General features: G+C 43.3%; 1 protein-coding gene and 1 long non-coding RNA gene across 5 annotated transcripts in view; one reads left to right on the plus strand and one right to left on the minus strand.

The window, feature by feature from the left end:
- Positions 1-5,611, plus strand: part of LOC100468691 (serpin B8) — a 14,566-nt gene extending 8,955 nt beyond the window's left edge. For all 4 annotated transcript variants that reach the window (XM_019807102.2, XM_002926364.4, XM_019807101.2 and 1 more), the window contains 4 exons: positions 214-331; positions 2,112-2,254; positions 3,576-3,728; positions 5,084-5,611. In XM_019807102.2, coding sequence (XP_019662661.1) covers positions 214-331; positions 2,112-2,254; positions 3,576-3,728; positions 5,084-5,491 — 822 coding nt within the window. In that variant the 3' untranslated portion in view covers positions 5,492-5,611. The remainder of the gene's footprint in view (positions 1-213; positions 332-2,111; positions 2,255-3,575; positions 3,729-5,083) is intronic.
- A 3,270-nt stretch (positions 5,612-8,881) lies between these two features.
- Positions 8,882-15,536, minus strand: LOC109490719. The gene is made up of 3 exons (XR_002144088.2): positions 15,395-15,536; positions 9,940-10,330; positions 8,882-8,917 (listed from the first exon to the last, which is right to left on the minus strand). It is a non-coding gene; the product is annotated as an uncharacterized LOC109490719 (long non-coding RNA).
- Between the last annotated feature and the right edge of the window lie 8,620 nt (positions 15,537-24,156).

Consider the following 24,156-nt stretch of genomic DNA (forward strand, 5'->3'; position numbering starts at 1 on the left):
ATGTCATGTCTTGTCCCCGGTGTCCGGCCCCTGGCACGGGGTCCGGCCTGGTGGCTGCGGGGGACACGTTTCGGTCGGTTGCACGAATGAGCCTGAAAGCGCAGGGAGCCCCGTGGGCGAGAATTCACGCCGGAAATAGGTTCAGAGAAGCAAATGCTTTCGCACGGGTGGGACCGTTGCTGAAGAGGGCAAACTCGGTATCTTGTATTCTAGGCCTTTCGGGAGTCCTGCCGGCAGTTCTACGCGGCCGAGCTGGAGGAGCTGTCCTTTGCAGAAGACAGCGAAGAATGCAGGAGACGCATAAACGACTGGGTGGCACAGAAGACGGAAGGTGAGATGCTCACTGCGCTGGACTTGGCGTGTCGAGGGGGAGAGCGCCCAGATCGGCGGGGTCGTGACGCCCGTGGTGTGGCCTCCGGGGCCCTGTAGCCAGTGTGGCCTGTTTGTGTGCGTTGGCTGCATTTCCAGACCAGCAATGCAATTCGGTTATTTTTTCTCGGGTTTATAAGGTCATGGAGTGGTGATTTCTAAAAACTACGTAGACCTAGTGTAAGGCTCTCAGACCCTCTCCCCTCTGCGCTGTGCTGGACAATCCCCGAAAAAAGCTTCCTGTCTGGGGCGCATCAATCCTCTATTTGGGGCGGGGTGGGGAAGCCCTTGTCATGTCCTGAGGGCGGAATGACATTCAATTTAGGTTGCAGCTGAGATGGGGCCACATTTTGCCTTATCTCCCGGTGGTAATGAGGACAGCTGGTGTTATCTGCCGGGCTTTCCTTCGGGCTTTCCTTCCTTTATCATGTGGCTGAGGCTGAGTTTGCTTTCAGAGCATGACCTTTGCTCCAGATTCTGGAAATACAGTTCCGTGGAGCCCACAGCCTCCCCTGTCCAGACCACACTCTGTCTTACCCGGAATATTTTGGCCAGTGCTTGACTAGAGTATAGGGAAGGGCATGCTTTTAAGCACTCGAAGTACCTAACACAATTGAGAGACTTACAGAAATGTGTGTGTGTGTGTGTGTGTGTGTGTGTGTGTGTGTGTGTAGGGGGAAAGGAATTAAATCACTTATTTCTTCCTGTGCCCACCTGGACATCTGTTCAGGCTTTAGGTGCACCCACTGTGTGTCCAGCAGCAGCGGGGCCCACGAATATACTGAAAGCCAATAAAATAATGGCCGTCGGAACGGCAGAGGCTTTCACGTATTCCTCCGTTGTATGTGCAGTCATCTCTCGCTGTCCAGTTGGTCCAGCAGTACCAGGTCACTCAGGGAAGCCAGAAGCTTCTGGCTTCTACCACCCTCCCTATATCACTCCCTTCCTCTTCATCAGATTGACTGCCAGCACATTTCTCCAAAATATCAGAGCCGTAGGGGACACTGGGGATCACCTTGTCCCCGGTCTCATTGGAGAACTCAGCTTGGGCCCCTTTATTGTACCCCTGAATTCCTTTCCCCATTCACTGGCTTCAGGAGGACTGCTCACACCCATTTACAGTTCTGTATTCCATCATCCTTCGGAAGCTTCTCCTCGCCTAAATGAAATTTGAAGGTTGGCGTGGAGCAATGATTCTCAACCAGAATCTGCCCTGAGGTGACATTTGCCAAGCCATTTTGGTTGTCACAATCGGGGAGATGCTACTGGCGGGACACCCTACAATGCACAGGACACTCCCCCCAATGAAGGATGATCTGGCTTAAAATGCCAGTAGCGGCGTCGTTGAAAAATCACGGCACTGACGTTGGGAAGCTTACAATTAGAGGCGAGGCTCTTGGGCTCTTGTCTCAGCGCAGCCGCTTGGCACCTATGGGATCTTGGCAAAATGTCAGCCAAATCCTCTGACCTGAATTTCTACTTCTATAAATTGAGGGCAAAATGAGAGTCGACCTGCCTGCTTCAAGATTGCTGTGTAGGGACCAGCAGAGTGTACAGGCCACACCGCATGTGTGCACAGCTTTACGTCCCAGCACCCTGTTCCTCAGGCCTCCAGCAAGACAGGATTGCAGCCTGGCTGTCACCCACGCCAAGCTTCACGTGTCAGGAGTGTTGTTGTGAAGAGTGTGTCATCCTCTCCCTCTCCCCTACATGGCTATAAACTTCTCTCATATTCTTTGCAGGTAAAATTTCAGAGATTCTGGGCGCTGGGGCAGTTGACCCACTAACGAAGCTGGTTCTCGTGAATGCCATCTATTTCAAAGGAAAGTGGAATGAGCAGTTTGACAGGAAGCACACAAGGGGAATGCCCTTTAAAACCAACCAGGTAGGGAAATATTTTTCGGGTGTACTGCTAACTTTCTTAAAGTAATATGCTGGGAAGATGGTGAATGAGTGGAAAAAATAATTTATTTCATACTATATTTCTCAATGAATTTCATGCCTCCCTATATCTTTTATTGGGAAGGGGAAGAGAAAAGCTAAAATCATTTTTGTATGGACAGTTTTGTGTTTGCATCCTTGCATCTTTGGCCATATTACTTGGATAGAAAGGAAATTTCTTCCTAACTCTTGGAATTATTTTGTTTTGTACTATCACTGTCTGTATTTACATAGACACCTTCTTGCAATGTCAGCAACCACTATGCCTATATATTCCCTTATAACTCATAACCATACGGTTCTGAACACGAGAAAAAAAAGTGTTAGCGCGTGTGCGGGCTAACTTTGTCTTTATTTTTGGATCTTTTTAAAAATAAAAATTGTATATAAGGTGCATGAGATGATTTGATGCAATTCACATAGAGAAATAATTGCTTTGGTTAAGCCAGTTAGCATACACGTTCCTCACATGGTTATCATGTTATTTTTGTGATGAGAGCACCTTAAATCTACTCTTTTAGCAAATTTTCAGTATTCGCTGCGGTATTAGTGACTGTAGCCATCATGTTGGACATCAGAGCTCTAGACTTAGCTCTAAACTTTAAAAACACTTTTGTCCCTTCACTTTTGGGTATGATAATGGTTGGCATCAATAGCAATTAGCTTGAAATTTGACTTCCATCAACTTGATGATGGCATATCGCACACAGATTTAAAAGTCTAGAATATATTCGATGCAAGCTTTAGAAATGGTGGACATCTACAAATCTTGTCAAGGTCCTCGCTCCAAGAAAACCAAAGACATAAAGCCAGTTATATAATTGAGCAAGTTTTCAGAATAAAAATCTAAGTTTCTGTGGCCTATCCATCTTTTCTAACCACATCCTTCAGCCCCCAAACCTGAATATTAGTTAATTCTCCCCTTAACTTGGATAAATAATCTTTAATTACAAGGTCACTGGGAGTGCTTCTCTAATGCATCTTCTCAGAAGAAAAAAACACAACTTCTTCCAAAAATAATGTAGGGTTTTATGTCTACATTTGTCAATTTATTCTCTGTCACGTGATAGTAGTTGACCTGCTGGGACAAGAGCGTGTTGTATTCAGCACTAACACGTAATAATGAGGGTTTTGCATCTATCCGCATATGTGCAGAAATGATGATTCCCTTACATGGACCTAAGGGTTCTGCAGATGAGATTTATCTTTTTCATAAGCTGTGCTCATTTTTCAGCCATTGGATTTTAATTCGTGTTTTTCATCAGGAGAAGAAGACCGTGCAGATGATGTTTAAGCAAGCTAGGTTTCATGTGGGGTACGTGGATGCGGTGCACGCTCAGGTCCTGGAGCTGCCCTATGCGGGGCGGGAGCTGAGCATGGTTGTCCTGCTGCCAGACGACAACACCGGGCTCGCCGTGGTAAGCCCGGGCTGGTGCCTCCGAGCGTCTGTGGAGACAGCCTGAGCTCGTTTCTTTATGTCGGTCTGTCAGGTGGCACGTGAGGAACTTTCCAGTTGAGGGTTATTATGAGTCCTGGGTGAACTGCGTCTCATGTCTGGGGTGACCGTGTGTTTGCATTTTTGCTGTGTGTCTATCCAAGGAGAGGGGCTGGTGGCAAGGACACAGTCTCAGGAAGTTAAGAAGAGAGACTTCCAAAATTATAAGAACACTACGCTTTATTCTGAAGGGAGGGGCTAGTCGAGTCCCAGGAATTATTGAGCAAGAGTACTAGGCAAGGAGAGGGATTAATCTGGGCAGTGTTTCTCGAATAGTCATGTGTGTAGGAATCTCTGGGTGTCTTGGTAAAGCGCAGTGTTTGATTCAGGGGGCGACGGCTTGAGATTTTGCATTTCTGACAAGATTCCGGGTGAGGCAGATGCTGCTGGTCAGGGACCACACTTCGGTTAGCCAGAGTCTCAAGGACAAATGAAGAATTTTTCTTGGACAGGAGGAGAGGGATCTCTTCCCGTGTCAGAAGAGGAACAAAGTTCAGGGTGGGAGAAAGTAAATTTGTAAGGAGGTCAGGACCAGTGGTGGGCTTGGTATCGGGCTCTCTGGGGGTTTATAACGTTTGCTGATTCCTCGGGTTGTAAATACTCCCACCTGGCTGAGTTGAGGCGACTGAGGGTCTAACAGTCGCCTCCTGCCGGAGATAGAAGCCAGCTCCAGCACACCAGGGCACAGTTGCCTGGTTTCTCTGTGGAATCAGAAAGCTATTGGCGTAAGTCAAGGGTGAGATCTGTCATGGAAGACAATTAGAAGAATCTGGGAATTTGAGCTAATGTCCAAACAGCCATCACTGGAGAGCAGCGTTCACCCGGGCTCTTCCCTCTCCAGAAGCCACGTCTTCCTTCCTGTTCAGATGATCCCTGATTTTCCCGCTTTAGCCCATCAGAGTTCTGAGCCATGCTCTGTCTCTTTTTTGTCAAACAATCTGTAATTCACACGAATGTGCATCTCATGAATACAATCACTTGGTTAGGAGAACTTTCCAAACTAAAAAACATTTGAAATGAGTTTGGTACAGATAGTTAAAAAAAAAAAATCTCCCTTCTCTCAAGTGTTTTTTTAGCTATTTTCCTCTTATATCCATAAAATGAAAAAAGGTGAGAATTTGAGGGAAAATTTTGGTGTGTTTACAAGAGGAAAATCTCTGTAGATTGTCTTGGACCAGAACTCGTCTTGTTGCCTATCATGGGGAGGAGGGGTGCTGAGTGGGGAGGGGTGCACCAGGCCGTTGTCTCTACTTTTTAAGATTCGACTCCTTATTTCAGGTGGAAAAAGCACTTACGTACGAAAAGTTCAGAGCCTGGACAAATCCAGAGAAGATGACGAAGGATAAAGTTCAAGTTTTCCTTCCCCGACTGAAGCTGGAGGAGAGTTACGACTTGGAGCCTTTTCTTCGACGTTTAGGTATGACCGATGCGTTTGAGGAAGCCAGGGCGGACTTTTCTGGAATGTCGGCGAAGAAGAATGTGCCCGTGTCCAAGGTGGCTCACAAGTGCTTTGTAGAGGTGAACGAGGAGGGCACGGAGGCGGCGGGGGCCACGGCCGTGGTCAGGAACTCGCGGTGCAGCAGACCCGAGCCTAGATTTTGTGCAGACCACCCCTTCCTCTTCTTCATCACGCACCGCAGCACCAACAGCATCGTGTTCTGCGGCAGGTTCTGCTCTCCCCCTTAAGGTGCAGTTGCTGTAAACGCACTCCTTTCGCTTCTGCCCACTTTGCCTTAGCGCAGAGTCCTGGTGACCGAATCGGTGTGGTGGTTTGAATGTCCCAATAAAGCGTGTGCTCCTGGGGAATGTGTGTGACTGTCCATACTGAATATTCCGCGGCCACTGAGAAAACCGAGGCGTCACATGTGTGCGGTTTGGGGCTGAGAAGGCTATGCTTCTTCTGGAGGGTTCGGGCAGCTCCTCTTTCTCATCGACTCTGCTCCCAGCTGCCTGTCAGGGGACGGCCTGCTCCTCTCAGAGTCCATTCTCATTGTCCGTGGGCGTCTTGAGCACGTCGAGGATGCACGTGCCAGCCCTCTCTACGCGTTCCCATCCTGCAGCGACCTCAGAGCTCTGCCCCCTTCCGCTGCCCGGCTCCCACGCCAGGGCCCAGCCCTGCTGCACACACAGCCAGAGGCAAATGCCACGGAGTAAAGCCCGCAGCCACCCAGTCCCTGCCCCGTCAGGATCACACAGACCACCCTCATGTCCCACGTCTCACACGGTCCCTCATGAAGACAGCTCCTTCCGATCTTGCGGTAAGCCTTCAGGCCTGCGCTAGGAGGCAGAGCTCTGAGCATGCCATGTAGTCTCCTTTCCCCTTTCTTCTGGAGCAGCCCCCCCCCGCCCCACCGCCAAGGATCTTCAGGTGAAGCAGCTGTCAGGACAGTGTCCCTCTACTTATCCGCATATGCTCACTTGTGCTTCCACATGGACCTCCCGACAGTATTTTTTGACTTAAAAAAGGATTTGTATCATGGTGGCAATTTGGAAACTATTGACAAGTACAGAGAACACTGAAGTCATTCACAATCCCACTGCTATGAAATCACTATTAATGATGCATATCCTTCCCTATTTTATATATACAAATACAAACTTATAAACATTTCAGCGCAAGTTAATCGTAGACTTCTATAGCTAATTCTACCCTTACTTGCCATAAACTCTCCTCAAGATAATTACCTGCGTCATCAATCTGATGTGTCAGATTGTGTGGCTCTCTGTATTTTCTATTATTGGATCTACTTTTAGACAATTTAGGTAATTAAAATTATATCCTGTACTCTTATGAATGTACTTAATATTTGCTCACATCCTTCATATTTTAAAAGAAATATTCCTACTAATGGTACTGTCAAGATAAAAGTTGGGCACATTTTGAGACTTATTCCAAATTGGTCTCCAGAAAGTTGCACTGATTTATAACCACCCCCACTCCCGCCACTGTACACGACCATTTATATTACCGCTAATGCTGCTGGCCAGTTTTTTTTTTTTTTTATTGAGTGGTTATTCCTGACTCCATTTTGGATTCACAGTTCACAGTTACATGAACCATTCATATTACAGTTCTTACTAAAAATTAGTCAAGCTAGAATATGTTTTCTGTTTGGGCCACATTCGTTTCAGGGACCCTACTTCCCAAAGAAGGCGTGGCCAAAAATGAATCCACAGGACTAGAAAGTCTGCATCTTTAGTTTTAATCTCATATCCACCTCTTATCTTAAAAAAACTATACCTTTATTGAGGTATAATTTATACAGAATAAACTTTACATATTTAACATGTACAGTTTGAAAAGTTTTGCCACATGTATGTACCCATGAAACCAAGGAACCAGTGGGCAGGTACCAGGCCATGGGAAGCCCGTCAGACAGCCTTCTGAAGTCTACAAGACCGCGAGCTAAGAAGACCTGTCAACCTTTACTCAAACTTCTTGGCTTTCCAAGTAAAGGAGACTAGGGGTCAGGTTGAGATCCCTCTGTCCCCAGAGGGGACCAGAAGCAGCATGTCAAGGTCAGAGTTCAGTGGTCTCCAATCTCTGGGCTGAGGGTAGCTCAGGAGTTCTCTAGTGAAGTAGAAATGTCCTATACAACAGCTGTTCTATACAGCGGAAACATGGCCCAGATGGGGGTCTCAAAACTGCAAAGGTCCTAGGAGGGCTCCTCTGCATCCCACCCAGGGACAACACCCACGGAACTAGTGATGAAAAATGATTTTGATAACAGGACCCACTTCATAGAGCTGTTGAGAGGACTTAATGGGTTCGTAAAGAGGTTGGAACAATGCTGCGTGTAGCGGTGCCCAGCATGTAATCGGTAACAATTAGACAACACTCAACTGCATTTTCGTGCATTTGAAAAGCAATAGTTAGAAAATGTAATTTTACATTAAAAATACAATGTTCTCAGTAATAATAACTTGAGATAAGCAAGACTGTTGTGTTGATAATTAAGAAATGCTATTGAAAGGGGCGCCTGGGTGGCTCAGTCCTTAAGTGTCTGCCTTCGGCTCAGGGTGTGATCCTGGAGTCCTGGGATTGAGTCCCACATTGGGCTCCTCCGCTAGGAGCCTGCTTCTTCCTCTCCCACTCCCCCTGCCTGTGTTCCCTCTCTCGCTGGCTGTCTCTGTCAAATAAATAAATAAAATCTTAAAAAAAAAAAAAAAGAAATGCTATTGGAAGATATTAAAGATGGCCAAAGGAAAGGGGGATATTTCATATCATGAATAGAGAGACTTGAGTTGAAAAGTCATCAGTTTTCCCTCACCTGTCCTATAGATGTAATGTAATTCTAATCCAAATTCCAGCAATGTTTTCTGTGGAACTTGACAAGTATATTTAAAATTTTATATGAATAAGCAAAGGGCCAGAAATACCCAGCACACTTCTAAAGAAAAAGATCAGGTTGCAGAGTTCTGCTCTACCAGATATTGAAGCTTATTATAAAGTTTTAATAATATAGTGTGGTGTTTACACAGGGATAGACCAACAGATTAAAAAAGAGAGCCCAGAAGCATACTCCTTCATATAAGAAAATGGGAAATGGGACAGGACTGGCATTAGAAGTCATTAGGGAAATGATAGCCTAATATAGTGTGCTGGGACAACCTCCTTATATAAAAGGAAACAAAGTTAATTACTGAGAGATTAAATACCAAAATATGAAAACCAAATTTTATGAGTTTTACAAGAAAAGATAGCAGAATATTTTATGACTGTAGGGAAAGGAAGGACATCTTAAACAATATATAAAAAGCAAAACAAGGCAAACAATTGACAAAATCAACATTAAAATACATGTACTTGAAAATACATTTAAAATACACAATAAAAATTCCAAAAAATAGGCTCAAACCAGGAGATGATAGCTTACCATGTTTAGCCATTAAAAGATAAATATCCAAAAAATAAAATATTTTCATGAAAGAATCTGTTAAAAACCGGCAAGCCAGGGGCTCCTGGGTGGCGCAGTTGGTAAGCATCTGCCTTCGGCTCAGGGCGTGATCCTGGTGTTCTGGGATTGAGCCCCACATCAGGCTCCTCCGCTGGGAGCCTGCTTCTTCCTCTCCCGCTCCCCCTGCCTGTGTTCCCTCTCTCGCTGGCTGTCTCTGTCAAATAAATAAATAAAATCTTAAAAAAAAAATGGCAAGCCAATGGAAAGAAGGGTGAAGACTTGAGGAGCTGCTTCACAAAGAATTAAACAGAGAAAGTCAAGAAACATACGAAAAGATGCTCCGTGTCATTAATGAAAGAAAGCAAATTAAAGTAGAAATCAGAGGTTCGAGAGAGATGTGACCATGGAGGAAGGGCAGAGCAATGTTGTTGGCTTTGGGAGACGGAGGAAAGGGGCCTGAGCCAAGGAATGTGAATGGAGAAGCTGAAGGAGGCCAGGAAATGGATTCTGCCCTAGAGTCTCCAGAGAGGAGCGCAGCCCCGCGGGCACCGATTCTAGTCTGGTGAGACCTGCCTTGGACTTCTGACCAGCAGAGCTCTGACATCATGAATTCGTGTTTTAGATCTTTCAGTTTGTAGTAATCTGTCACAGCATCAACAGGAAACTAATCAAGTATTTGGCATGATGCTTTTCTTTCGCAAATGATGGAAACACATTTCTGTCTAACTTCAGAAAAAAGTAATTTATTATCTAATCTCAAACTTAAAAAGTACCTAAGTAATAACTAGGACCGCAGACCCAAGTGTCTTTGGCTCACTCTTCATTTCCAGCTTTGCTGTTTCTCTGAGTATTAGCTTCCTTCTCTTTCCCCACAGAACGTGAGGTGGATCTCCACCCCTCTACCCGTCAACCATTGTCTTGGATTGACCCTTTTGTCACTTAGTTATCCTAGACCAAACAACAAGGACAAAGGCACTAGGATGCACTGACATCCTAGTTCCTTGCAAAACCATACGGATGAACCAGAGGAAGTTATAATATGAAGCTTGGAAGAGCATCAAGTGTCTGTTTTCTATTAACCTGTTTTGGCCTTAATCTAGCAGTGATAGGTCTTAGTCCATGGCTTCCTTCCATCAGTCAAAGATAAACACAACTAGAAAAAATTAATTTAAAATAACATTGATCCGGTTATTTAAAAGCATTTGGAGCAACAAAATTATCACAAGCAAAGCTCACCTACTCTGTTGGTTTTCTCTCGCTGCCTTGATGGGTTACCAACGACTCTGGGGCTTGAGCAACATGGATTTGTTGTCTCGCGGTTAGTGGTGCGGTAGGTCAGTAGAGTTAGCTCTGCCCAGTCTTACAAGGTCAAAGTCAGAGCGCCGGCAGGGCTGCCTGCCCCGTTGGGGCGGCTCGGAGGGAGAACCCGTCTCGGGGACGTTCAGGTTACGGGCAGCCTTGAGCTCCACCTGGTTGCAGATACAAAGTTCCTGCTTCCTTGTTAATGGTCATTGGGATCTTTCTCCTTCTTCCATTTTCCAGACCAGCAATGGAAGTCCAGTCCATCTTATGCCTTCACAGGTCCAGAAAACTTGACCTCTATCCATCTTAGGTTTTCACTGAGACTCTTTAACAAAAAGACAGGTTGGCTAGAGAAAAACAGTTCACTACTGCATGCATTTGTATATACTGTGACCAGATATCCCACTCCTAGTTCGCTACTAGAGAAATGAAGTGTTCAAGAGACATGTAAAATAGTGCTCGTAGCAGTATTGTTCCTCATAGCAAGAAAAAATGTTGAAAAAACCCCTAGGAAAAATGTTGAATTATTAAAATGAATAAATTATGTTGTATTCGTACAGTGGAATCAGGGTCATCACCTTGCTTAGCTCTGGGGCACTGTTCACATTGTTAGCACCTTTCATATAGATTGTAATGTAGTGGTGTCTTCCAGAGGTTGTACAAATTTGTATGGAATACCATATATTGGGGAAAATGAATTAATCACAGCTATCGGCATAAAACATAATGCAGAGTAAAAATAACACATGTCAATTACATTTGCACCAAGTTAAACAGTAGGCAACCTCATCATTATGCTGTTAAGAGATATATACATGTAGTAAAGCTATAAAAAATAAAGGAATTATTAATGCAAAATACAGGACACTACTAAATTCAGGGCAGGGAATAAATGTGATCAGTTAGGTCAGCAGGAAGCTTCAATGTTATTCATGATACTCAGTTTCTTAAGCCGGGTAGTGGATATTAGATGTTTATTAAATTTACTATTAATCTTTAAATATATCCATTAGTATATCCACGGTGTTGTATGCATGATACATTTCACAATAAAAAGAAATTTAACAAAAGAATGGAGAAATCATGGTATGATATAGTGTGATAAAAATGCAGTCAGCTAAGAAAATAGGACTGTTAAGTTTAATAATCAAACTAAATGTAACTTCCCTATTAAAAGACAAAACTCTTTCAGATTGAAAATGAAGAACAGTAGTTTGCCAATGTGGTTTTCAATGATGATATCTCAAATAAAGTAACATAAAGTGAGCAGAGACATATCAGGCAAATTTAAACAAAAGGACACTAGGAGTCAAGCTATTAATATCAGAAAACTAGACTTCAAGGAAATGAATTGAAAGGAAGAAATGCCGTCATTTGATACAGAAAAGGGTACTATTCACAGAGAAGATAAATTTAAATATCAACGTGCCTCTTTCAGTACTCGGCAAATGAACTCAGAAAAAACAAATAGTAAAAACTAGACAAGAAAGCTCAGTATTACGCCGTACTCCACATGAGGAGGCATTTTTCTACATCTTTACATTTCTGAAAGTAACACGTGCTTGGTATCGTTGCCATTCTGTACCTGTTTGTAGTCATCGTTTTTATTTTTCTTTTCCACTTCAAGTTATTGGTGCTATATGTGTTGTGTGTAGTCGCCATTAATTTTTGAAGATTATATTACTACTTGGCATGAAAACATTACCATGAATGCCAAAAATTGTTAAAGTGGAACAATGATGTGAAATTTGATCTTAGAGAAGCAAATCCTTATGTCTGGTGGAAGGAGTAAAAATTCCCTGTTCTGTTGCAAAGCAGTGACCACGATTTATAGAGCCCAGGGAGGGCTAGTAGAAGCTGTGCTATAGGGTTACCCATCACCTGCCAGCATCGAAGCTTCCAGAAAGGGTGTCAGCAGCTTGGAAGAGAATCCTAAAGACGCCAGCTGGCGCTCTGTCTGCTCACATTTGGTGGTGTTTGGTAATGGTCACATACCAAAGTCCTTGATGGCACGATAAATGACACTGTGACAATAAGCCATGAGCATCTATGCTTTTAAGCCCTGTAACTATTCAGAGTCAAGTTCTGAACAGGCGTCAAGGTTATTTTGTAATTTATTTTGCAAATATTTAATTTTACATTTGAATGAGAATAAGATATAATAAAATATACATCTAAATACACCTAAAAGAACTCTTTACATATTTATAAAATAAAAATTCAAGTGAAATAAGGTATTGTAACATAATGTGATTGGCACAGCCTTCATTTCCTTAGCAATACATGAAATAATAATGCATTTTAAAGCTGAGATCATTTTAGAATTGATGAATTGTGGTACAATTGATGTGATTATTTCTTCCTTTCCTATCTTCCTGTCTAGAGGGCATCAGCATCTAGTGCTGAACTCTCTGAACTGATCATGGACAGCTCAACTTTTCTGTTTTCTATTCTTAAAACCAGAGAGATTTCCTGAATATTTTCTCCTAGTCCCTGTATTGATTTTTTGGGGTAATTATTTTTTAAATTTCACAAACATACTTTCTAGCCTTTTGATAATTTCTTTTTCATATCAATCTGTGTGTGTTTGATGAGTTCTTGAATTAGCTAACAATACTAATTGGAATTTTTAATGTTCTTGTCTAAATTGTTTCCTCCAGATCATTGTTCTTTCTATAGTAAACCAATGATACTCTTCAAAGTTCATTGTCAAGTTTGTCCATTCCTATCTAGCAAGGCATAATTTTGATTACTGGCATAGGCAACTCGCTTCTATCATCTCTACTCTTGTATGTGTCTAGGTAAATCTATTTCCTCAGTAGGCCTCCCTTCAAAAAGTGTGCTTAGTTGAGATGCCTCATGTTTGTGGAAAAGTGTGTCAACTTGCATCTGTGCCAGAGGGCATATAGGCAGAGAAACCTGGCCTGGTTGCCCCATTTCCCACCGACTCCAATCTCCTGCCTCCTATCTTAACTTTCAAATTTCAGAATCAGGTGAGTTCTCCTCTTGGACTCTAGTGTCCGTATTAAAATCTCCTTTCTCAGGCCAGATTTTAAACACTTCCTTACAAAAAAGTTCACACTATTACGTGTTCCCCAGAGAGCAGTTCTGGATTGCCCATCACTTTGCAGCCGGAAGGTGGGGGCACGGAGCCAGCTGGAACCACTGCAGCCCCCTCTCCCTCAGTATCCGCAGACTCACAGTGCTGAGCCTGCCTGGGCCAGTCTGTGGCTCAGTGAGCACAACGCAGAGTGGATCAAAGACCGCCAGGCCTATTCTAGGTCCCAGCAGCTGGTGACCTTGACCTTCAGCCTCAATAACTGGGCGAAGATGAATTTGCAGACAGAAGACTCCAGAGATTGGCTCCCTGGATGGAAAGGAAGCAGTTACCAGCAATTCAGAAGTTCCTAACTAGCTGTATGACCTTGAGCGAGTTATTTAGAGTCCTTTGGGTTCAGAGTCTCCTCCTTTGTAAGGAGAAAGGGTTTGCCCAGACGATCCCTAAGTACCTTCCAGCTCTCACGTTGTCTAATAAACGCGCAGCCCAGGACTACTCGGGGCCACGTGCTATACTTTCTTCATCGCGATTTTTCATTACTTTGTAAGCTTTTGTTATTTCAAAGATGACTTTCGTTGTTAGAAATCTAAGTTGGCTCTAGTGTGCTTGTTATATCGACACCTTTTTCATTTCAGTTAAAGACTTTGATGACAGTTTTCCAGAGAGAGCATGGCAAAATAAAATCATGTTTTCTGTTCTAACATTGGTTTCATCTTCATCTTTTGTCAGTGGAAATATTGCTATTTGTCATTTCAACATTTTCCAGTGACACTTCTTTCCTCATTTGAGGCCTTTGAAGCTTCTCTCAGCAGAATGCAGGCTTTGCTACCAGTTCTCCAGGGCTGCTGCTCCTCACAGAGAAGGGGGTTCGGCGAGCCTGCTCTGTGCTAATCAAGGTCTCTGGGCAGTCGCCACTCTTCCCGATAAATAGAGCAGCATGCAATTAGAGGACCAGGGTTTGGAGGGGAAAAATTGCCCTGGGGCTTAGTCTCCTGTTGCTTTAGCGCTGCTGTTCGGAACTAAACTTATTTATGTTCGATGGACCCTATATGCATCTTCCCAGGAGAGGCCTGGGGTACCTGGGCCCGGAAGCAGAAGGGACGGCTGACCTGGTTCTTGCTTCCTGACAAGCACAGCTGGTGAGTGAAGCAGTCCAGACTCCTTCAGCTGGGGGAGGCTTTGCTGATCCCACGAGTCACAGTGTTCCAGAAGGTGCATAGAGAAAGCTTTCTAGCTGCCCGCACTTAGGTCATCTCCCCCCAGATCCTGAACCAGGGCAAGTGTGTTTTCTGAGAAACAGGTTTGAAATCAGGCTTGTTCCTGGTTTGAACTCAGGATTGTTCTGGTTGAAATCGGGTTTGTTCTAGAATACCCAGAGCCTCTGATGCTTCTGCTTTCAAGAGACAATTGAAGTAAGGATAATTTTCCTACCTTTAGGTAGGGAGCAGAGAAATATTATGGGTGATGAGTGCAAGGGATAAACAAATTTTGTTACTGGTAAGGGTCACAAGTGATTGAGAAGGGATTTATTAGAAAGTCACAGAGAGGGCGCCTGGGAGGCTCAGTCGTTAAGTGTCTGCCTTCAGCTCAGACCATGATCCCAGGGTCCTGGGATTGAGTCTCGCATTGGGCTCCATGCCTGGCAGGGAGCCTGCTCCTCCCTCTCCCTTTGCCCCTCCCCCTGCTCCTGCTCTCGCTCATTCTCTCTCTCTCTCAAATAAATAAAATCTTTATTAAAAAAAAAAAGTCACAGAGATTCAGCATTTGAAGAGGCAGGGATTTTAGGAATAATCTAAATGCCGCTTCCATTCTGTGGAATCTGAGACCCAGAGAGTTTGTGTGCCTTGCCCAGCACGCAGCACGCTGCCTTACACATTATAGCAGTTTATTACACAATTTTGGATTAAGTGTCCAGGAGCACAAACCCAGAGAGTGACAGTCCTCACTTAGGGGTGTGGAGGAAGCATCGGAAACGTGAGAGCCCGGAAGAGTCTCTGACGTTTACAACTCCTCCTTTCCCATGGTCTGTTCTGAGACCCGCTCTAGGCCGCGAGACTTTTGCCTTTAGAAATAGAAACAGAGAGCTGTTTTTGCACCTCGCCTGTTTATAGAACATCACCTGCCAAGACACAACAGGAGAAACCTGACCAGCATCCCTGACTTCCACCTCTCCGGTCCCCCCACATTCAATCCACTCCACACCCTGCACTGCACCTGCTGTCCTCCAAACCCCTCCCTAGTTCCTCTGCTCCAAGCTCATCCACTCCCTCCCGAATGGAATCCTTAAACTATTATTAGGTCATAATTTTAAAAAAGTAAACACTTTCATACCATTTTCCACTTTCAGGGCCTTCATGATAAAATCCAGCTTGCTCAAGTGACACGGCCTTTCAGGGTCTGTCCTCTCCTGACTTCTTTATTTGCATTGCTTCCCATTCTCTCTCATGCGTCCGGTCCGTGACCCCCCCCAGTCTGATTTCTATTCCGTGCTGCGTCATATCCTCGCAGCTGTGGATGTCGGCCACACAAGGTGTTTCCTCTCCACTTCTCATATTCCCCCCACTGCAGTACTTGGTAACCCGGGAACACCTGGCAGGGGGTCCCCAGGTAAAGGCAAAACCAGAGGAGCCCGGCTCTCTGAAAGTGAGAGCGGATCCTTCTATAACCAGGCTCCCCTCATACCAATGAGTTGAGGTCTCCCCATTTTAGAGATGGGAGAAAAACTTACTAATCAGAGATTTTAAATAACGGGCTGCAAATCATATACCTAATAAACAGCAAAGAAGGATTTGACGTTACTCAATTAACCTTCCCATCGTATCGTTCATCACGAGGGGCAGCTGTTCACTTGCAGAATGCACAGCACCTTATTTCCAAAAAGACAAGCTCCATTAATTATGCTCATTTCTCTACTAATCATCATTGTCCATATGGAATTTTTTTTTTTACTCTGAGTCTGGGCTGGAGACGAATTTTTCAATATAGAAGCACTGGTTTTAATTATAATTGAAAAAACTCCATCCATTTAGAGCCAGTTTACAGATTATGCTGGTCACGACAACCATTTTCCTAGGTAATGTTCTCTGATGTTTAAAAAGTCTAAAAACATTTCCAATATGGTACCACTTGGTGTCGCTATGAGTCTGTATGTAGTTGACTGACCAGAGATTTCCTTTTCATGAATTGCAGACAAATGACAACTTGTTTATTTTAAAGAAGAACTTCCCGGCTAAACTGGAATAGACTTATCAGAATTCAACTAAAATTCCTGAATTTCAATTTTATTTTTCAAAACTTAATATTATGCAACTTTGGGTTTATTTCAGTGGACATACTCCAGCAAACAAATCTTCTCATGTTAAAAATAAAAAGCCTCATCTCGGTGCACCGAACAGAAATAAAAGAACCAGAAGGAAACCCTTCAAATACTGTCAAGGGCAGATCAATGCAAAGTGAATGGAATTTTTAGAATTGATTTCTTACAACTAGTAATTTGATTATTAGTGCCACTCTGGTTTAATTGTGCTGGGGATGCTGGAAGAAATTGGGTCCATTGAAATGGGTAAGACAAATAATATTGATTGAATATTTGTGGCGTGAAGATATCGTGTTAAATGATTTATAAAGTCTATAAAGTGTATAAAGTCTAACCGTCTTCATCACGGCGACCATTTAAATGCTTTACTTTTGTGTAACGCTTTGCAGCTGCAAAGCACTTTGTCTTAACGACTCCCATGAGGCAGAGGGCAAATGTCAAAAATACTCAGGGAAACCATTAGAAATAAAGGAAAGATGGGGAAGCATCTGTGAGTTACCTATAAAAGTATATCAGAATTTATTAGACACATCTCGATATTGGACTGCATGTTTCCCACNCACATCAGGCTCTTCTGCTATGAGCCTGCTTCTTCCTCTCCCACTCCCTCTGCTTGTGTTCCCTCTCTCTGGGTGTCTCTATCTCTGTCGAATAAATAAAAAATAAAAAAATCTTTAAAAAAAAGAATTTATTAGACACATCTCGATATTGGACTGCATGTTTCCCATAGTACTTGCTAAGGTCCTTAGATTTCTTCATGGCTTAAAAGAATATTAAAAACAAAGTCAAAGAACAAATGAATGACCGTAGGATTATAACCATCATTCAGGGTCATCCCCTGGCTGGGTGAAGAATCAAGGCCAGCCAAGGTGTGTGTGTCCACTGCATTATGATGACCATCAAATCTCTGTTACACAGATTGTACCTTGAGGTCAAGGTGTAATAATAATAAGCTGCTTATTGGAAGCGGTTTCTCAGATGTCTGCAGGCATGCGAACTGCACAGATTTCAAAGTAAAGAGATTTCCCATCCCTGCATCTGCTGCCCCCCACCCAGCGCCATCCTGATTTCCCGCGTGTGATTCCAGTCTCACCAGATGGCACCGCCTTCCAACCCTGTTCTCCAAGCCAGAAACCCAGAAGTCACCCTAGACCTCTTTCTCTTGCCTTCCACATCCGGTCACTCGTGCCTTCCTGTCTCTCTGCCGTGTGAATACCAACGTCTCTCATAACCTGTCTTCATCTCTCCGTACCTGTGGCCAACGGTCTAGTTCAAGTTCTCGTATCTCAGAAAAGGGCTACTTCCTCAGCTTCTCTTCACCTCTCCTCCAGATTGTTGCCAGAACCAGTCAAGAAAATAGAATCAAGTCACACCCCCTGCTCCAAATTTTCTAACAGCTAACCCTTAACTACAGGAGGAAATCCTCTTTTTCACGTCATGTAAGATCCGCTCCCTATCTCCTAGCACGGCACCTGGTAAGGCTCACGCCACAGCAACACTGAACTACAGAAGTGTTCCATCGATTTCGGTCGAATTAATAAATAAGCGACAGCGTGACTGGATGGCTAATGGACTTGCACTTTAACCTGCCAACTGTCACATCACTATTAAAACTTTCTTTTGGGGGTCATGAAGTTTTTATTGGGTTCCAAAATCCTCAAAAACGAATGATTAAATGAATGCGTGAATGCATGTGAAAAGATGTGAGAGTATCAAGATGTAAATTTTTAGTTTATCCATGAATTTCTGGATAGCCAGCTAAGGGGCTTCCCTGCGCAGATGAGTCCTGGGTTTAGAGTCTGGGGTGTGGCCAGAGGCCGCTGCAGGTACCCTTGACTTTCTTCCCAAGGCGGCTTGGGGCCATTGCTGGGAGGAACTCTGCTCCCGGAGTTCTGACTGCCGCAGACTGCTGGCTAACCCTGGGAAAGTTATTCTACTTCCGTTTCTCCTAAGCAACGTTAAAATAGCAACATTAACCTACCCCCCGCAGGCATGTTAATAAGTACATTTTCCCCCAAAGTGCAATGTACAAATTTTCATTAGTCATAGGGCTACAATAATAGTTAATTGTCCCTAGTTCTCCTTGTTATTTACTGCTCACTCAAGCCAAAGGAGTTACTGAAGGGACTGAGGGGGGGAAAGCTGCAAAATATGCTGATGTACCAAATAAGTTGCCAAGAGAATAAAAAAAATGTAATCAAGACTGCCGAAGACCTTCTGATTTCCATCGCAACGAATCATTAGAGATTCTATTGCAAACTCATTTTCTTATCTCCTACCTCTAAGTCAGCTCCTCTGCCAAGGACTTAAGGACTCAATTTATCATCTCCCTTAACAGGTACCTTGGCTGCCAGTGTGCCTTGGCTCTGGATCTACCCCACTGATTTACAGCAAAATTGATCCCGACTCAGAATATTTGTGCTCTGGGTTTTAAATGCAAATGCCTAAGTGCTGGGGTAATAGACAAGCAACAGACAACCCTTATCCTACGTATGTGTAACTTTTACTCCCGTCTCCTCCTCTGAAAGAGGAAAATTGCCTTTCGAATCAACCAAGTGTATCATACCACAAAATATCCTTACCTTCTTCCTCCTTCTATCAGGACATGCAAAGAAAAAAATAGGCAAAGGAAACTTTCAGAAGGAAGAGTCTCTAGGACATCAAAAATCAAAGCATCTTACCAAGGTTTATATCTCAGTTGACTGACTCACTCTTTCCAATACGCTTATTGGTCAGTTGACAGGACAACTACCCTGAAACAAATCAGTAATTGTATTGAGCTTCTCAACAGAGATGAATAATCATGGCATTAGAAATCTTAGAAAGTGCAGAAAAAGGCCATTAAGGAAGTTTCCACATTCCTCCTTTTAAATGTATAAACCAACTAACCATAGCTTGTATCTAGTCCAGTTGTAGACTAGACCAGACATATGTCTTGCAAGCATCTAGTCTGGAATTTTCCTTTTTAGCTCACTAATATCTCTTTTATAATACGGGTCCCTCTCTGGATGTTTTATTTCTCAGTCAGATGGACAGCCACCTCAAGCATCCTTCTGCTCTCTTCCTCCATTGCAAATTAACTGAAAATCCTCAGGATACAGAATCATTAATGTGTGAACCTTTAGATGTTGGGATAATACAAGTAGTGATTTTGCAAATGAGAAAACTGAGACTTTCAAGGGTTTGCCCAGGATGTATAGTGAGTGCCACAAACAGCTATGAGATTCATTCAAGAAAAATAAAATTAAATTTGAAGGTGCAAGTTCAACATTATTTGGAAAATAATATTCATTCCAGCTTTGATTCAACATAAAATACAGACCTGTTTCATTTATGTGTTGAACCACATGAATGTACGTTTTTGTAGGTGGAAGATACTGTAGTCTGGGATGTGTACTCTACACTGACTGCGATTATCAGAGAGCCTGAGTCCTTGGTCGTAGTTGAACATTTACAAAGATAAAGTATCAGATATAACTTATTTATCACCTATTCCTTCAACCCTCATTAGACATCTTTGACTTGTCTTCCTACTTCATGCTTAATCTGTCACAACCTGTCGATTTTAGCTCCTTGATATTTCTGCAATGCCTTCTCCTTCTTTCCATTCTTAATATTTTTCCTTAGATCAAGGGTTGGCAAACATTTTTGGTCAGTGACTGATTGTTAATATTTTAGCTTTAGGGGACAGTCTCTGTCTTGACCACTGCCACTGTCATGCTGAAGCAGACATAAAGAATATGTAAATGAAGGTGGCTGTATTCCAATAAAACCTTAAGAACATTTCGAACCTTTCGCTACTATATTTCATCTGGCTTACCGCAATCGTTCCAATCTAAATCCTTAATCCAGTCCTTACTAATGCTAATCTGATCATGCCAGAGCACCACGGCCGGCTTAAAAACCCGTAACAGCTGCTGTCACCCACTAGGGAAAGTCCAGATTCTGTTGTATGTTGTGTAAGACCATTCAAGATTTGGTTTCCATGAGCCCTTCCAGTGTCATCCCGCCTTGCCTACAGGGATGCACTGTTCCGTTTATCTCAGCTAGCCTGTGCGCAGCTCCAGCAATCTTCAGCAAAGGTCCCTCTGGGTCTTTGATGTGTTGTTTATTCTGCTCAGGTTACGCTCCTTCGTCAAAACCTTCTCTCACTTCCCTAAACTCCATACATCCTCTAGTTCTCATCTTGGATATCACTCCCTTCAGGAAGTCTTCCTTGACCCAAGACTGGAATAAGTGTATCTCCCATGTACACCCATTAAGGACAAAACTTAGATCCACTGTCGAATGGGCCGTAGTATCACCCGCTCCCTTGGACAATCAAGTGGCGAGCAGAGAACTGTTCGTCACAGGAGCACAGGATCGGAAGGCGCAATAAATGTTTGTTACATGGGCCCACGTGTACGCTAGTACTTTGGGGAGGGGTATGAATAGGATCCAGCCGGAATGTGAGGATAATAACTAATGCATTTAGCACGTAAAAACTGACGGATGACTTCAGTAGGTGTTATCTTATGTAATTAATCTTCTCACTCACCTTGTTGAGAAGGTCTTTCAAAGAGTCACCTCTATTTTACAACTGAAAAACAGAAAAGACTCATTGAAACGAAAAGGGTTGTCCAAGATGAGAGATAAATTAACAACATATTTAGGTTTGGTTTGTTTTTATAGAGAAAGTCTTCTGCTCCTCATAGTTTGGAGGTGGAAAGAAAGTTCCTATGAGTCTCAAACCTCTCAAGAATGTGATTTAATATTACGCAAGGTGGCACTGTGTTTGTCAGTCTGTGCCTTCTGGGTCTAATTTTCCGTTTACATATGTGGACATAGGATACTGTCTATTTCGACAATATGAAGGTAATTCCCCCAAACCTGCCACAGTCTGACTCCCCCGGAAGCTGGGCCCAGGGTGCAGTAAGTCAGGTCCCGGCACAGCCATCGCCCTGCCAGTAACCACAGAGCGAGAAGAAGACATCTCCCAGCAGGCCCTCGCCTGGTTCCAGTGAATAATTCATTAGGATTGCCACCGGCTGGGGAACATCCTTCTTCCTCTGATTACTTGCTTTTATCCACCCATTTATCTTCATTAAAGACTTTGTTTCCTCTCAAATACTTGTCTCCAATTTTCCCATTTAAAGCTATTTTCCCCCCCTGGCTTTGAGGTTTTAGATTCACTCTTTCTACTCATACCAATGCTAACCACAAATTCCCAATGCAATCAACGTTTAAATCCTAAAGTTGCCGTCCCTGTTGAGACATAACCAAATTTCACAATGTTCGGTCTTGACATCATTAGTATAGGATATAGACTGGTCAACTATTATGACCCCCTCACTCGAGGCTTGTTTTATGTGAAGATTAATGATCAGTTTCCCTTGCCGATGACAAGTTTCATTTTACATAGCTGAACTTCTGAATAAATCAATTAAAAGTAATTCGGCAAGTGAATGTTTGATTTCTCACATTCCAAAATTATTAGCAAAATACATATTCAATAGTCGTGTCAATTTTATTTTTCCCCCTCTGTAGTTCAGTGATATTGAGGGAAAAAGAATAAAGTTTGTTTTGTGTACTTTTCTTTTTTAATATGCTCATGATTATTACAATTCTGATGCTACGATCTTTCTGTCATGCGCTGAATTTTAACCTGATGATTTTACCAGTAATTAGTATGATTAGTGGAAAACTTACCACCTGTTAATTTCTGAGCTCATTCTTTTTAATCTTTTTCTGAAGATGGGTACCATGTTGCCAGTATCCAATCTATTATAAGAGTTTTGAAAAATCATTGTAAGTTAATTAAGTTTCTTGACTAATTTCCTTAATAGCCTAGGGCATTTGTCATTCAGACCTATTGCTTAATACAGGTCCATGTTTTCCAAGCATTTTTTCACTTATTCTTTGAAAACAGCAATTTTTACAAAGTCTTCATTAGATCCTAATTGTTCGAATTTATCTTCTTCATTACACCTGCTAATGACCAATTTTAAAAGTTCATTTTCCCTGCTATTTTAAAGTTGTTTTTATACTTATATCCTTTGTTTATTACAGGATTTAAATTATTCCAGTATATTTTGCCTTTGGTTTTGGGAACAGCTGAAAAAAATCCTTTGTGTGTATTTAGCATAATTCATAATAACTAAAATAAGGCATTTTGAGAATAAAGGTTTTTCTCCTTCATTAAAAGAATAATGCAAGTAACATTTCTTCCACTTCTTGTTAAATAAAGCATTAAGCAGGTTTAGCTACTGAAGCTTGTAACTCACCTCGCTTTTGTTTTAAACATATCCTACTACCATTCAAACCCAGTTACTCTAGCATCTGTCCGTGCTAGAGGATTTTCTTACCACCCACCTAAGAAAATGTGGTCCTAAGTCATGACATTTTAATTCTTTGAAGGTACTCAGGCAAACAGAAGGAACAACAACAACAACAAAAGCAGTGAGGCAATTTTTTTAATCTCGATGGAAAGTTTTTAGCCTTTGGTATTTTAAGCTTTTTCATCTGTTAACTTTTGTCTGCATTTTAATATTTGTATCCAAAATGCATTCTACTACGGAAAAATTAAAGACTGAATATTTTGAATTTAATAGATACCTGCAAATTGCGTTTTTACTTTCCTCTTATACGTTGCAGGGGGCAGGGTCTGAATTCCGAAGTCGGATTTTCCATGTCAGGCAAGTGTCTCCAGAGGGTTCCTGTGTGCCATCACTAAGGTTTATACTAGTGCTGAAAACGACGTCAAACATCACAAGTTCGAAACAGAATACACACAGACCCTGATAAAGCAAAGAGACTTTCTCCTCTGTTAATTTTACGTCTCATCAGCTATGAATGAGGAGGCTGGGGCCAGTCTCCATCCTGCAATTTCAAACCTAGGCTGGTGGTTCTGCCTTCCCGCACCAGATTCCTTTCCTCTTGGGGTTCCAGATTCACACCCCTTTTGGCTACAAGTCAAATGTAGGTCTCACCCAGTGCTTTGGCCAGCACACCCAGGGCCCTGTGATTTCCAGCACGCGCCCCTCCTCTCTGCCCATCCCGCCTCCCCCCTACCTATCCCCGTCCCCCACCTCCACCGCCACCTTGTTCTCCTGCTTCTCCCTCCCCCAGATGTCCCGGTGCCTGGTCCAGCCTTTCCATCTGGAGGACCAGATTCTGCTTCCCTCACAGCTTTTCTCAGAATTGACAGTTTCACTGAAAACAAACAAAAAAGCCCCAAACTAAAAACAAAACAAACAAAACACTTAATAGATTTCCTTGCAGGGCACCAGGCAGGATATTCAAGCCTTCGTCCTGCGTGTTGGACCCGTTGTTTCTCGCAGGCTGTGCGCATCCTGTGATCCGCGTCGCCGGGGCTGGTGAAATGTGGGGCCCTCGTTGTCACTCAACAGCCGCTCAAGACCCCACTCTCTGCTGGGATTTAAACACACCCCATTCCCCCACTGCCATGTTCCCACAGTCGCCTCTGACCCATTGCTCCAATCCCAGTTCCTTAGGTCGGCACCGTCCCAGGGACACCTTTAGTCCAGAGCCCTGAGGGCACAGGGGGTGTCCAGAGTGAGGCTGAATGAATTGAGCGTGTCTTTCTGGGCTGCTGGGTGGTCCCCGTCTGTCTGCTCTCGCTTCTCTGTCACTTCTGCGGAAAAGCAGAAGCTACCCAGTCGGGAGTGATGGCCAGGTTTTTCGCACAGATTTCACTGGGAGCCCGACGGTGTTTTCTCTCCCTTCTCCTCACGCTTCGAGCGCTCTGCTGTTCTCAGGGCCGGCCACTCCGTGACGA

This window comes from Ailuropoda melanoleuca, chromosome 14 (genome assembly GCF_002007445.2).
Source record: "Ailuropoda melanoleuca isolate Jingjing chromosome 14, ASM200744v2, whole genome shotgun sequence".
NCBI lineage: Eukaryota > Metazoa > Chordata > Mammalia > Carnivora > Ursidae > Ailuropoda > Ailuropoda melanoleuca.